Source organism: Lactuca serriola, chromosome 1 (assembly GCF_051521515.1).
Source record: "Lactuca serriola cultivar US96UC23 chromosome 1, Lser_US96UC23_V15, whole genome shotgun sequence".
Lineage (NCBI taxonomy): Eukaryota > Viridiplantae > Streptophyta > Magnoliopsida > Asterales > Asteraceae > Lactuca > Lactuca serriola.
In genome coordinates, this window is record NC_136408.1 from 238,712,216 (window position 1) to 238,728,628 (window position 16,413).

General features: G+C 34.6%; 1 protein-coding gene across 1 annotated transcript; it reads left to right on the plus strand.

Moving 5' to 3' along the window:
* Positions 1-12,173: 12,173 nt before the first annotated feature.
* Positions 12,174-13,916, plus strand: LOC145050058 (peroxidase 27-like). Its single transcript, XM_078998374.1, has 4 exons — positions 12,174-12,459; positions 12,569-12,754; positions 12,874-13,048; positions 13,193-13,916. Exons 1-4 carry the CDS (start codon positions 12,235-12,237, stop codon positions 13,594-13,596), a joined length of 990 nt encoding a protein of 329 aa, XP_078854500.1. The 5' UTR covers positions 12,174-12,234; the 3' UTR covers positions 13,597-13,916.
* The last annotated feature ends 2,497 nt before the right edge of the window (positions 13,917-16,413 follow it).

Consider the following 16,413-nt stretch of genomic DNA (forward strand, 5'->3'; position numbering starts at 1 on the left):
TCAATAACTTGTGCAGAAAATCATCAAATCAAGAACCGATACTTCAAAAATCAATAGATCTTTAAAGACCCGCTCTGATACCACTTGTTGGGATTAAAACCCTAATTGAGATTTGATGAACAAGATGCGGAAAATAAGAACAAACTCAAATATGAAGATTATGTCGAATGATCACTCGATTTATTCAAATATGAGGAATAAATTACACTTTCAGCATAGACTAAAGAATCTAACACTAAATAAGAAACCTCATGTGGCGGCTACATTTTGTCTCACTCTTAACCCTAATTGTGAATAATACATAACTATTTATAGGGAAAAGACAAGTCTTGGGCTTTTAACCTAGAATTCATCAAAGGGGTCCATTGCCATCATCCATGGAGTGCTTTGAAACCCTACAAAATTTTGATTAAAAGTTTAATTTTGATGTATATTAAAATTCTAAATCCTGATGTTTTTAAATGTTTCCAAACTTGCCTTCAAGTTTTGGAATTTAAAAGTTGATTAAAGGTTTAATTTAGGAATGTTAAATTCTATAACCCTAGTGATGTTTTGAAAAGATCAAATCACACCCTTATGGTTTTATTAATTAATTAGGGTGTATAATTAAAAGAGGTTTAATAAATCCATAAAAGTTTTGGTTTGCAATTTAATTGAATTAAAAGTATAATTATTAAGTTTGACCACCTAGTATTTTAAAAATGTAAAAAACACCCTATACTATATATAACATTAAAAGTCTAACATTATATATATATATATATATATATATATATATATATATATATATATATATATATATATATATATATATATATATATATATATATATATATATATGTATGAGTAAAAGTCAGTCTTACCGTTAGTAGGCCTCATTCACGAAGCTGGTCTATAAGGGCTGTTTAAGGAAATTGTCTATAAAATGGCGATTGAATGGGTATCCACTCTTACCCACCGCACTCTTGACTAGTGGAGTGTCGTTAGTCGAACGGGTAGGATAGGACATAAACTTTCCATTATAAGTATAATGAAGTACAAAAAGTAACTAAATGTTTTACAAATTCCCAATCTTAGTTACTTTAGGCAAAAGTGAATTGATGCAATTCCATGAAATTACACTTTGTGCCCTTGCGAAGACGTTGGTGGAGCGTGTGTGGTTAACTGTCACACTAAATGGTTGTAAGCAAAGGTGGCAAAGGGTGACTTAATTTTTGTCATAGTTCGGTGGAGCGTGTGTGGTTTACCGGCACATCGAATAGGTGACTGTAACATGTGAGGGCACCATGTAAGTTTGCATGGTTATTCACTCCCGCTTTGTGATCCTCGGTATCCCAGTTACAAACTAGAGGGGAATATCGAGATTTAAACATGCCATTGAAATGTTCAATGAATCTCAAAAGATCTAGGAGTTTTCAAAGCATTTAAAACTTAATCGGTTTTTCGTTTTTCATGGTGAAAAATTAGTGAATCGTGATTCGGTTACCTTCAAATGTTCTGCAATTTGGGTTACGGCATCCCTCTCCTGAGTTGTGGAACATTGTGTTGGGTCCTAGCCTTAATATCTCATTTGGGTGATTTATTAAGGACTCAATCTATCAACTAAATTGAATTTATTTTTCTCCCATTTTCTAGATGTCAACGTACGACAACTATGGTCTTCCCAAATCCCATGGAACAAGCATTCCACATGAAGATGATATTCCACGATTCGATCGAGGAACAAGAAATAGTGCTTCACTTCCTCCACCTCCTCCAATTATTCTCCCTAACCCACAAGATTGAAGAATTGAAAGGTTCAATGTCACTAAAGCCCTATTGGAAATGAAACATGAAGATGGTAAACCCGTGTGTGCCCATGTTCTAGGAATGAAATCACACATCGATAGGTTGATAATGTTCGGTGCGTCATTCCCTGATAAGTTGGCTGTGAACTGGGTTTTGCAGTCACTCCCTGAATCATATAATGAGTTCAAAAGAAAGTATTATATGATGGATCATGACGAAAACCTCATTGACCTAACTTTCATGCTCATTGCTGCTGAATCAGAAATGATTTGGCAAAGCAATGGAGCATATTTGTTGGGAAAGTCAACCAACCATGCTTCCGAGGACGTTCTAGGAGAATCAACTTGCGTTTGCTGCCAAGAGAAAGGGCGTTGGATACAAGTCTTCCCTAAGAGCCTGAAGAGTCCAGAAGATGGGAGAGTCAAAGAGTATGGCTGTGCTTTAGGTAAAATCCACTATCTAACTCCATTAAGTTCCTATTCGTTGATTCTTAATACATGATGTGATAAGATTGCATTTGAATGTTTTGCAGGATTAGTGAAAAGAGAGGAAACTTAATGGAAAAGCAAGATAAATCTAATCACGAAGAAATGGATCTCGATCACATGGATTTAAAGATTAGATTTTGAGCTTAGAAAGTTATGATAGAGTTGTTAGGAATTTTTCTACATAGTTTTCAGTTGATTTTGCATTGTAAGGACAAATGTCTTCCATTGCTTTTATGAATAAAATAAATTTTTTATTTGACTTATTTATTTATTTATTTATTTCCTTGCAATGAAATCGTTATGAAAAATTGATGTTCGTTTATTTCTACAACGAGTGGATGTGACTCTTAATTATGATAATTGTGGAAATGTCATGAATTTAACAAATATGGAGAGTTTCTCATCGCCAAAGTTTCAATTGGACAGAAACTTGGAATCATGCAACTTGGTTGCACGATGAATGAGAAATTTCATATTTGGAAATTAGACTAATTCATTGACAATGTGTCAAGTGAAGGACTAGGCGATCGAGTACACAAAGTTGTGTGTTCATCAAGTCCACCACAAGGGTAACAAAGATATTCGTCATGATTTACTAAAGGATTAGTAAATATGATTATACTTATAAGATTAAGTGTAATTCTGAATTGATTGAAAAATGTTTAAATCAAAAGCAAAACGAATAAAGAATCAAGTAGGCAAAAATATAAAAGTTTCTCTATTCTAAGAAGAAGGGAGAGTACCTTTTATACTTTATGATATGTCTTAATGATTAAGAACCATATTTCAATTGATCCTCTAAATAAGTCTTAGTACAAGTGTATGTATAAGAAGAGGAATTAAGAATTGAAGAAATGGTTAAATCAAGAAGTCAATCATACTTCATTCCAAAACAAGTCTTAGAGTTAAAATTGTAATATTGAGTGACAAGTCTTAAGAAGGTTTATAACATTCATCAAATGTAGAATTTGGAAAAAGTCTTTCCTATTCTCGCACTTTTGAAATTGGAAAGTTGTGATTTCTTGGATAAGACAAAGACCAACTAGGACCAATTTTATGAAATGTTTTGTCTTGATAAAGGCTACACTAACTCTTGAATATTTGTTTGTCAAGAAATGTTTATTGACAAGAGAATCTTATATGTCAAGGAGTCAGTGGGAGTCTTAATGGTCTTGAAAGGTTTCCAGAACTAATCAAGAATAAACCTTATCGATCATCACTAGCACACGAGTATAGGTTTACAACCTATCGTGTTGACATTACGTTGTTTCTGTGCCGTTCCAATTGAGTTAATTATGCATGTGAGCCCTATGAGTTCTCATTTGAATGCATAAAAGGCAAGGACCTTGATCAATTGAAAGTACATTGATAGGAAAGGGTGAGCTGCTTAACTACATGGAAGACATAGTGGGTAGCCATGTTACCATAAGGCAAGAAATCAAGATTGTGAGGGTTCGGTCCATATGAGTTTGGATTTGTCGCAAACTTTGGTTTTGACAAATTCACATGGATAGGAACACATACACCATTAAAATCTAAGTGTCATAAGATCCCATCCTCATGAAAATGACTGTGAGGAAATGCTTTCACTAAGGAAGATTTTAAGAAGATAGTGATTGTGAAAATTGTATTCTCGAATTCGATTATGGTTACGGTATCCCTTTCCATAATTTGAATTATGAGATTTGGCAATTAGTCTAAATTGTTTAAGACACACATATAAACTATCTAAGGCAAAGGTGTATATGTTTAAGAAGCCTTGATAAAAGATTATCAAAGCATTGGGTATTATAAATATGAACTTAAAGAAATTCAATAGGCATTGTTTTTTTTCTGAAAGTTAAGCTGTTTTTGAATACATGTCAAAGCTGGTGGGAGCATAAGTGTTATGTTTGTAATAATCATCATGATAGTGGGAGCATAAATGTTATGATTGCATGATTATTAAGGAAAGTATTGCAAGTTAGCAATATTAATTATAGAAAACAAGAGTCATACTTTGCAAAGTTGTAAAGGTTGAATTGTTGTTTTGCTATAATTACGGGAGAGAATATTATGCTTCATTTCAAATCTAAAGGCTTATGTTGTGGAATGTTAATAAACTTAGTCAAGGATACATAGTGTGTTCTTAAATTTCAAAATGATTACGGCATTCCACTTCACAGTTCGAATTATAAGAACGTAGCACATAAAACATTATGGCAGAAGATTGATAAAGTATCAAATCTTTATGTAAGACATTATGCGTCGTGTCCCATACGCTTCGGGTATAGGATCGATTGCACATGCTATAAGATTTGACAGTTCTAAAATTTTCCAAATGTCTAGCGCATTTAGAGGGAAAAGAACAAGAATCGGCTTTGACTAAGATAATTAAACAATTATCAAAGGACGATTCAAAGCTCGCTGACGATTGGTTGCTTGTGCATAGTTGGAAGTATAGTATTGGATGGACCATATCGACATTATTATGAATAGATAAGATTCTATTAAGAATGACTTGTCATATGGAAAATATGGAAACATTTCCATATTGGGAATTGGATATTGAGAATCAACGTTGAGATTAGAAACTTTTATGCAAAAGGATGTTCAAAGGAATGTACTTTGAGTGAGAGATATCATATCTAAGGAATTGTCTTGTAACAATCTCTGATAGAGGAATTAGTAATTTCATTGGCAATAGTCATTGTGACTTTAGTGCAGTGATATTGCGAAAGGATCATTGCATAAAATGTTAGAATCTAACATATTCCATAAGTGGCAAAAATTTGATATTATTTCACTTATGAAAAAAGATTAGGAGTTGTGAAATGAGTATGATTGGAAATGTGTTCATTTGATCTATTTCACATAGTAAGAACCATAGGTAAGCATTTTGTGCATTCTAAGAACATGGGACAAGTGTAGTAATAATTCAAGTAAGAAGTTGATTACCCGAACCAACAAATAATGAGTAATCGATATGGTGATAAATAAAAGATGTTTTATTTATACTCAAAGGTTTGAGGCCATATGGGATTAGTATTATTCATGTGTTTCACTTTGCATGTTTTGACTTCCTGAATAATTTAATTGGTTGAGAACAGTCAAATTATTCAAACGGGCCACAGTCGTTCATATGTTGGAAGTAGATATGAATGAAGACCGTCGTGAATTGGTGTGTGGATTGTCTAAAGAGAATTAGACATAAGCAAATGTTTGCTGCAACGTTCATGAGTGCTTATGAATATGATTTGAGCATTGGATTAAACCCATGCTCAGTTGGATCATTTCATGGATTTTATCACGAGTGATTGGTGAGATGATAACATCTTATATTCTTGAAACCGAGATGTGTGAGTTGTATCTTGCGAGTCGGTTGCACATTGATAATATGTAAACGCACCAGTAACTTGGTGTTATAAAATATATTGTTGTGTGTGATTCGGTGAGTGAGTGAAAGCGAGCATTGAGTCAAAGTTTATCCGTTCCTTTTATTCAAAGTTGGATAAAAGCGATATTTGTGGGCCCCTCGATGATTTAATGATGGCACCTAAGTGCTTGGCCAAGCCGGGACTAAATTGATGTGTTCAATTGTCATCTGTTGCCAGTCATCATAAATCTGAATTCGGGAAACAACACATAGACAGAGAGAATAATTTAGATCCATGTCTCAGTCTATACGATATCTAGATTGGAGGAATATATGATCCCTTATCTTAAGGACACGCGTATCTGATAACGGCTTTGGAAAGCTACGATTGCAGATCAGGATCTGAAGTCATACGCAGAATAGTTATTAGACTTATCCAAGTGGGAGACTGTTGGATTAGTGTCTAAGTCCATAACTATTTTGGTATGTACTTGACCCGATGGTGCATGGTCCTTTTGGGTTGCCTTCACCAAAGCAACTTGATAGGATGAATTATGGAGAGAAAGGATAAAATGTGATTTATTATGAGAATAATATATTAAAGGAGAAATCATATTGATTAATTAATATTAGTCAAGAATTAATAAGAATTAAGTTTGTGACTAAAAGACATTAATTAAACTTAAGGGACTAGAACTGTCAATTGTATGATAGTTGAATATTGAGCTAATGGACTCCATATTAAAGGGGTGGACAGATTATATAGGAAAACCCATTAGAAATCGTCCTAGGCCTTGAAGGAAGGAGTTCATGGGTTGCTTAGAGCTTAAGCATCCAAATTAGGGTTTCCTTGTTAGATAACCCTAATAGCCTCTCTATTTAAAGGACCCTTATGGCTCAAAAACGTGGTGAACTGGTTGTCTAGGGTTTCCACATGTTTTGGGCAGCCTCCTTCTCTTCTTCTCTTCATCCTCTTGCTCTTGGTGTTTGTGAACCATTAGAGGAGTGACATTTGTCACTCTAAGCTTTCTAAAGTCAATACAAGAAGGATTTGAGATTGTTATTGCTACATAACAATCAATGTATGATCTAAACCCTAATTTATATGTTATCTTGATTATCATATACTACATCTCGGGTTTATAGACTTGGATGAATTGCATGTACAATAGAGAAACCTAGATCCAACCGTTAGGGTTTGTATGAGCACATAGGATGTTCTTATGGCTAAAACCCATCAGCGATATATTTTGCCAACAATATTTTCGGGGTTAAAATATAAAGTTTTATCAATTACCTATAGCGACGACTTGTCATCGACAAACCTTTAGCGACGACTTGTCATCGCCATATGTTTAATCTATTACGATGACCTGTTGTCGCTATAGATTTTTAACAGCACCCAACGACTTATCTATAGCGACGACTTGTCGTCGGGATAGGTACTGTTTGTTATTTTTTTGTTTTTGTTTTTTTTTTCTGTTTTACAAATTTAGTACATTACAATTCCTGCATTTGTAACAAATCCAAAACAAGTAAATGAACATTGTATATATACAATTTCAATTTCATATGTACCTAAACAAATTACAATTTCTTATAATATTTTCAACACAATTTTAATTTCATACAACAATAAACAACTAAATTAACATTTTATACAAATATACAGCTTCAATTTGACAACAAGCTAAACAAACAAACATACATATACTAAACAAACAATACCATCATACACGTAGCACACAAACAACACAATCAAACAAATACCAAAGAAACAATCTCATAGTCATACAATGATTCCAATTTCATATAAACTTATACATATATACAATCACAATTTCAAAAAAAAAAATTATAAATAAAAATACTAACCTGTTTTTTTCTTTTTGCTTTGCTGGCAGGATTCCAATTGTCAATTTTGATGGGTTTCCTCGGTGGTCGCTGCTGGTTACCAAAAATACACGAAATCAGGAAAGGAAAAAAAAAACACGATATGAACAAAACGCCAAAACCGATCAACACTTACATGATGTAGCAGTGAAGGAGAGAAGGCCGAAGGTGGTGAATCGGAGGTGGACTAGCCTGTGGGGATGGCTGAAAATGGTGGAAGCCGGTGGTGAACCAATTGGAATAAATAACATAAAAAAACTCCAAATTAGGGGTAAAAATCTTCACCACACAGCAACAAAGAGAGAAATTAGGTAGAAGAGATAGTACCTTGCGCTAATCGTGTCGGCATAGGTCAATAGAGTCGTCGGTATAGATGTCGTCGTGATAGATTCACCTATGCCGACGACAGGTCGTCGGGATATATTTTGTCAATAATATTTTCAGGGTTAATAAATAAAGCTTTATTAATTACCTATAGCGACGACTTGTCGTCGGCAAACCTTTAGCGACGACCTGTGGTCGACAGAAGTTTAATCTATTACGATGACCTATTGTCACTATAAGTTTCTAACAGGAGCCAACGACTTATCTATAGCAACGACTTGTTGTCGGGATAGGTACTGTTTGTTTTTTTTTTTGTGTTTTACAAATTTAGTACATTACAATTCCTGTATTTTTAACAAATCCAAAACAAGTAAATTAACATTGTATATATACAATTTCAATTTCATATGTTCCTAAACAAATTTGAATTTCTTATAATATTTTAAACACAATTTTAATTTCATACAACAATAAACAACTATATTAACATTTTATACAAATATACAACTTCAATTTCACATCAACCTAAACAAACAAACATACATATACTAAATAAACAATACAATAATACACGTAGCAAACAAACAACACAATCAAACACATACCAAACAAACAATCCCATAGTCGTACAATGATTCCAATTTCATATAAACTTATACATATATATATATATATATATATATATATATATATATATATATATATATATATATATATATATATATATATATATATATATACAATCATAATTTCAAAAAAAAATATATATAAATAACAATATTAACCTGTTTTTTTCTTTTTGCTGTGATGGCAGGATTCCAATTGTCCATTTGATGGGTATCCTCGGTTGTGGTTGGTGGTTACCAAAAATACACCAAATCAGGAAAGGAAAAAAAACACGATATGAACAAAACACCAAAACCGATCAACACTTACATGATGTAGCAGTGAAGGAGAGAAGGCTGAAGGTGGTGAACCGGAGGTGGACTAGCCTGTGGGGATGGCTGAAAATGGTGGAAGCTGGTGGTGAACCAATTGAAATAAATAACATAAAAAAAACTCCAAATTAGGGGTAAAAATCTTCACCACACAGCAATAAAGAGAGAAATTGGGTAGAAGAGATAGTACCTTGCGCTAATCGTGTCGGCATAGGTCAATAGAGTCGTCGGTATAGATGTTGTCGTGATAGATTCACCTATGCCGACGACAAGTCGTCGGGATATATTTTTTCAATAATATTTTTGGGGTTAAAAAATAAAGTTTTATTAATTACCTATAGCGACGACTTGTCGTCGGCAAACCTTTAGCGACGACTTGTCGTCGCCACAGGTTTTAATATATTACGATGACCTGTTGTCGATATAAGTTTTTAACAGGAGCCAACGACTTATCTATAGCGACGACTTGTTGTCGGGGTAGGTACTGTTTGTTTTTTTTTTTTGTGTTTTACAACTTAGTAAATTACAATTCCTGTATTTTTAACAAATTTAAAACAATTAAATTAACATTGTATATATACAATTTGAATTTCATATGTACCTAAACAAATTTGAATTTCTTATAATATTTTAAACACAATTTTAATTTCATACAACAATAAACAACTAAATTAACATTTTATACAAGTATACAACTTCAATTTCACATCAACCTAAAAAACAAACATACATATACTAAATAAACAATACAATCATACAGGTAGCAAACAAACAACACAATCAAACACATACTTAACAAACAATCCCATAGTCATATAATGATTCCAATTTAATATAAACTTATACATATATACAATCATAATTTAAAAAAAAATTATAAATAAAAATACTAACCTGTTTTTTTTCTTTTTACTGTGATGGCAGGATTCCAATTGTCAATTTTGATGGGTATCCTCGGTTGTGGCTGGTGGTTACCAAAAATACACCAAATCAGGAAAGGAAAAAAAACACGATATGAACAAAACACCATAACCGATCAACACTTACATGATGTAGCAGTGAAGGAGAGAAGGCTGAAGGTGGTCAACCGGGGGTGGACTAGCCTGTGGGGATGGCTGAAAATGGTGGAAGCCGGTGGTGAACCAATTGGAATAAATAACATAAAAAAACTCCAAATTAGGGGTAAGAATCTTCACCACACAGCAATAAAGAGAGAAATTGGGTAGAAGAGATAGTACTTTGCGCTAATCGTGTCGGCATAGGTCAATAGAGTCGTCGGTATAGATGTTGTCTCGATAGATTCACCTATGCCGACGACAGGTCGTCGGGATATATTTTGTCAATAATATTTTCGGGGTTAAAAAATAAAGTTTTATTAATTACCTATAGCGACGAGTTGTCGTCGGCAAACCTTTAGCGACGACTTGTCGTCGCCACAGGTTTAATCTATTACGATGACCTGTTGTCGCTATAGGTTTTTAACAGGAGCCAACGACTTATCTAAAGCGACGACTTGTTGTTGGGATAGGTACTGTTTTTTTTTTGTGTGTTTTACAAATTTAGTACATTACAATTCCTGTATTTTTAACAAATTCAAAACAAGTAAATTAACATTGTATATATACAATTTCAATTTCATATGTACCTAAACAAATTTCAATTTCTTATAATATTTTAAACAAAATTTTAATTTCATACAACAATAAACAACTAAATTAACATTTTATACAAATATACAACTTCAATTTCACATCAACCTAAGCAAACAAACTTACATATACTAAATAAACAATACAATCATACACGTAGCAAACAAACAACACAATCAAACACATACCAAACAAACAATCTCATAGTCATACAATGATTCCAATTTCATATAAACTTATACATATATACAATCATAATTTCAAAAAAAAAAATTATAAATAAAAATACTAACCTGTTTTTTTCTTTTTACTGTGATGGCAGGATTCTAGTTGTCAATTTTGATGGGTATCCTCGGGTTGTGGCTGGTGGTTACCAAAAATACACCAAATCAGGAAAGGAAAAAAAAACACGATATGAACAAAACACCAAAACTGATCAACACTTACATGATGTAGCAGTGTAGGAGAGAAGGCCGAAGGTGGTGAACCGTAGGTGGACTAGCCTGTGGGGATGGCTGAAAATGGTGGAAGCCGGTGGTGAACCAATTGGAATAAATAACATAAAAAAAACTCCAAATTACGGGTAAAAATCTTCACCACACATCAATAAAGAGAGAAATTGGGTAGAAGAGATAGTACCTTACGCTAATCACCGGATTTTGGGAGTGTACCTTCGATTTCCGCCAATAGCGAGAGAAAGAAAACAAAGTTGCGTCGTTGCGCGCAAATGAAACGCAGACTGTGGTCTTTTAGGTAAACCCCTATGCCGACGACATGTCGTCGGTATATGGTTAAAATAAACGATGTCGTTTGCTTGTTTTTGCTGAAATAAAAAAAAATGAAAAATAAAATATCTATGCCGACGTCAAGTCGTCGATATAGTGTTTTCACACGGATCGCCACGTGGATTATCGACGACAAGTCGTCGTATAGGTTCCGTAAAACTACGTCGTTTTGATAAACTGGACAAGCGAATATAAATAATTGGAAAACAGATTTATCGAACTCTATGCCGACAACTTGTCGTCGGCATAGGTTTTCAGCATACCGCGTCCTTTTTGGTCGTTCCCGCCAGAGGTTTCGAGACGACATGTCGTCGACATAAGTATCCTGGTCAAACGATTTTGGTCAATGTTGGCAAAACGTCTGGCGACGACTAGTCGTCGGCATAGGGGGAGTTGTAGCGACGACTTTTGTCGTCGGTATAGGTGTCGTCACCATAGCCATATATTCCTGGAGTGAAGCCATCAGCTTTAATCGATCCATTGATTAGCTGGACAGTTACTTTCGTTATTTTATATATTCTGCTACAAGTTGTTCTCGAATTCTTTATAACTTGTTGGGATGTTGCGATGGTAATGCATTAGGTTAATGATTGAAGAATGCATGTTCCTAATGCAAAGTCAACTATTTTGTGCCTTTTGATTGTCTTTACTTTTAACATGAGTTGTTGTAAACATTAGACGATAGCTAACTTTGACATCTATAGTACATGTTTGGTAGATATTATAAGAAATGTCGGGACCCTAGCAAATATTACCATTGATAAAATGACCGTTAATCTCTTATCTGTATCATTTAGAAACGGCTTGATTGTGTTAATTCATTAAAGTCAACCATATTTGTTTTTATTAATTTTCCATAAGATGCAAATTCATGCCATGTGGTGACAACAACATTTTGATGCTGTTCAAATTATTGGGTTTCCCAAATAGACTATATAATGAGCCTTGATATGGTTTACATTCCAAATATCCGACAAATAAGTTTAAGTTGTGTGAAAGTCTTTCCAGTTCAAAATGGCTGGTGGAATGAACTTATTCGGGATTTTCATGCTTCAATTAATGGTCCTAGCACTGTTTTCTTTACATGCAGAAGGTCAAGGGTTGAAAGTAGGGTTCTATAAGAAATCATGCCCTCAAGCCGAGGTGATAGTATCTAAGGTTATCAGCGATGTTATGGCTGTAGCACCATCTCTCTCTGGCCCACTTTTGAGAATGCACTTCCACGATTGCTTTATTAGGGTTCGTAAAAGCATATACTTTAACACAACATTTTAATTCCCTTCTTTTTTGCATCGTAATTTACATTCGTAAACTACTAATTTAACTTGTATGCCTCTCTTATTTATAGGGTTGTGATGGATCTGTGCTACTGGATTCTCCAATGAATCAGTCCGAGAAATTTTCTCCACCAAATCTAAGCCTAAGAGGGTTCAACATTATCGATAGGGTGAAGCTGGCGTTAGAAAAGGCCTGCCCAGATGTGGTTTCATGTGCTGACATTGTTGCATTAGTTGCCAGAGACGTTACAGTGGCGGTATATATTATTCTTCTCTCAATATCTTAACTTCGGAAATGACTTTTTGTATCCAGTTTTCATTTCAAGTTGCACGATAACCAATTGTGTTTCCTTTTTGTTTTTTCACTTGTTGACAGACTAAGGGACCATATTGGGAGGTTGAAACAGGCCGAAGAGATGGAAATGTGTCTTTATTCATTGATCCCATAACCCCAGTGACAGGCTTGCCATCATTTACCTCAAACATCAGTGTTTTGAAACAATCGTGGGCATTAAGGGGCCTAAACACAAAAGACCTTGTTGTTCTCTCAGGTACATTCTTCTCAATTCCATACGTGAAAAAAGTATCTATCACGACAATTAATGTCAGCTATGTATTTTAAAAGTTAAAATCGAATCCAGTTGAAACGCATTATTTAATAATCCTTATACATGTCGATTATTGATTATTTATAGGAGGGCACACCATAGGGATATCTCATTGTTCGTCATTTGATAGCCGCCTTTACAACTTCACCGGTAAAGGTGATACAGACCCCACCATGGACCCTAACTACATTGCAAGATTGAAGTTAAAGTGCAAGCCAAACGATCTGACCACCTTTGCTGAGTTAGACCCAGGAAGCTTCAAGACATTCGATGACTCCTATTTCAAATTAGTGACAAAGAGGAGGGGACTTCTTCAATCCGATGCAGCCTTACTCGATGACCCTGAGACTAGAGCTTACATGATTCAAGCTACTAGCGAGGGTTCCACATTCTTCAAGGACTTTGGTGTCTCTATGGTTAACATGGGCAGGATTGGGGTCCTTACCGGTTCTCAAGGTGAAGTTCGGAAAGTGTGCACCAAAAGTAACTAGTTGTGATTTTATACTAAACCAAAATAATACCTAAAAATATGTTGGCCGATATACGTTGGCATGTTGATTTAATCTCATGCGTAAGATTGATTAGTGAATAACAGACATCCATCAAAGGGTACTGAGCTACGAGTTTGATCCCGTACACATGATTTTCGGGGTATGCCATTCTATATTTAGACAAGAGTTTACTTCGTCACCTTTCTTGTGACTATGTATTCCATTAAAATTTTCAAAGTTTTTTCCATTATTTGAGTGTATTATTCTTGATTTGTTTCTTTTTTTAATGAAAGACACCATCAAAGAGTTTATTACCTTGACGTCTGTATTTGTTCTTGCTCATGGAGGGGTTTGCAGAAATATTTAATAGCTAGATATACTTGATAATGGGTTTGTTGACGCATGAGACCTTTTGTGTCCCCACATTTAGTTCTTCACCTGTTATAATAAATATTGTTCCTGTTCACTTTGTTGTGATCGTCCTTTCATGAAATAAAAAGAATAAAGTTTTCCTCTCATGAAATAAAAAGAATAAAGTTTTCCTCTCTGTTTTCACCCTTTTTAGAAATATCTTTTTCTAACAAGTGGTATGAGAGCAACAAGGATCTTAAGGACTAGAAAATCCATCTAGTTTGCAAGAATGGCTGGTAAATCTACAATAACATTTTCTGTACCAGCACCTCCTCTCTTTAATGGAGAAAATTATTAATACTGGTGCATTAAAATGAAGCTCTTCTTAAAAGCGAATACACTATGGGAGATAGTGGAAACTAGCTTTCAACAAAAAGATGAAGGAGTCCAGTATACAGAAGATCAATTACAGAAGATGAGCTTAAAGACGCCAATGCTTTGTCCTATATATTTAACGCTGTCACACACACCATATTTCCCAGAATTATGCGAGCATTATCTGCAAAATCAGCATGACAATCCCTTGTGGAGGAGTTTCAAGGGGATAAGAGAGTAAGAACCGCTCGCCTAAACTATCTAAGAAAATATTTTGACAGTATGAAAATGAAGGAGAATGAAGATACAAAGGTTTATACTGCTAGATTACTTGAAGTTGTAAACCAAATGAAAGCTTACAGAGAAGACATCTCTGATGCAAGAATTGTGCAAAAAATTCTTGCGACCTTGACCAACAGGTACAATACAATCGCCACTATAATTGAAGAATCAAAGGATTTATCCCAACTTAGCGTTATGGAGCTGATGAGTTCTTTGCAACTACACGATCCAAAACTCAAAAAAGCAACAGAAAGTTCATCCGAAGAAGTTTCGGTCCAAGGATAAACAAAATCAATCAGGTCTTAAAAACAACTCTTGGAAGAAGAAAAGTTATGGAGATTCCATGGAAAATCATAAAAAAAAAAAAAACTCCTCAATCAAAAGGAAAATTTCCTCCTTGTGGAACTTGTATGAAGACAAAGCATGCATAAAACGATTGCTATTTCAAAGGGAAACCTCAGTGTCCACATTGCATGAAATATGGTCATGTCAGAAAAGATTGTAGACAAAAGCAAAAGGAGTCCAATGCAGAGACGCAATTCTCAAGTACCAACATGGATGAAGATTATTTGTTTTGTGCGCGCCAAGCATCAACCTTAAGCAACAAAGAAATTTGGTTTATCGACAACGGCTGCACTAATCATATGACAAATAATTCAAGCATTTTCTGCATGTTGGATTACTCTGTCAAACTCCTTAAACAAGGGTACAATTGTTGTGGAAACAAATGAAGGTACGAAATATCTCAATGATGTTCTTCTTGTTAAGGATCTTGCTGAGAATTTTCTTAGCGTGGCTCAAATGATTAAGAACGGATACTCACTTCTCTTTAAGGATGATCGTTGCACTATAAAAGATCCTGCAAAGAAATAGATTGTGGAAGTTGTGGTGGAGAATAAAAGCTTTCCCTTGATACGGAAATATCCTTCAGAGAAATTAAACAGAGCTAATATGCAAAGTACCTGGTTATGGCATAGAAGATATGGGCACGTCAATGTACGTGCATTAAATTACCCACATAAGAAGAGTATGGTTAAGGACTTGCCCTCGATCCATGTTTCATAAGATGTTTGTGAGCCTTGCCAACTTGGGAAGCAACATAAACTATCGTTTCAAAAAGGAGAAGCTTGCAGAGAAAAAGGAAAGTTAGAGCTCATGCATACAGATGTGTGTGGTACCCAAAGAACAACATGTCTTAACGAGAACAAATATGGCATCTTGTTTATTGATGATTTCAGTCGGATGACTTGGGTGTATTTCATGAAGGAAAAATCAGATGTTTTTAGCATTTTCCAGAAGTTTAGAATTCTTGCTGAAACTCAAAGTGGTTGCAAGTTGAAAATGTTGAGATCTGATCGAGGAAAGGAGTATATTGTAGTGGAATTTAATAAATTTTGTGAAGATGAAGGTGTCGGCCGACAACTTACAGTCCCGCCTCAACAAAATGGAGTTTCCTAAAGAAAGAACAGAACCGTCATGGAAATGGCTAGATGCATACTCGTAGAAAAGAAAATGGCAAACAAATTTTCGGCGGATGCTGTTTATACAGCTGTATATCTGCTAAACAGACTACCTACTAAGGTAGTTCATGAGAAAACTCCAATTGAAGCCTGGAATGGGAAAAAGGCCAACAACAAAACATTTAAAAGTATTTGGTTCAGTTTTCTATGTTCACATTCCATCATAAAAAAGAAGCAAGCTTGATGAAAAGTCAGAAAAGGGAATCTTTATTGGTTATGACTCAAAGTCAAAAGGTTATAGGATTTATAACCTAAACACCGAGAAGGTCATCGTGAGTAGAGACGTGGA

What these genes read in the sequence shown, in the direction of transcription:
- LOC145050058 (XM_078998374.1), top strand. Translation starts at nt 12,235, where the DNA reads ATGGCTGGTGGAATGAACTTATTCGGGATTTTCATGCTTCAATTAATG. An exon ending in CCAGAGACGTTACAGTGGCG is followed by an intron (nt 12,755 to 12,873) that starts GTATATATTATT and finishes ACTTGTTGACAG; the next exon opens with ACTAAGGGACCATATTGGGA. An exon ending in AGACCTTGTTGTTCTCTCAG is followed by an intron (nt 13,049 to 13,192) that starts GTACATTCTTCT and finishes GATTATTTATAG; the next exon opens with GAGGGCACACCATAGGGATA.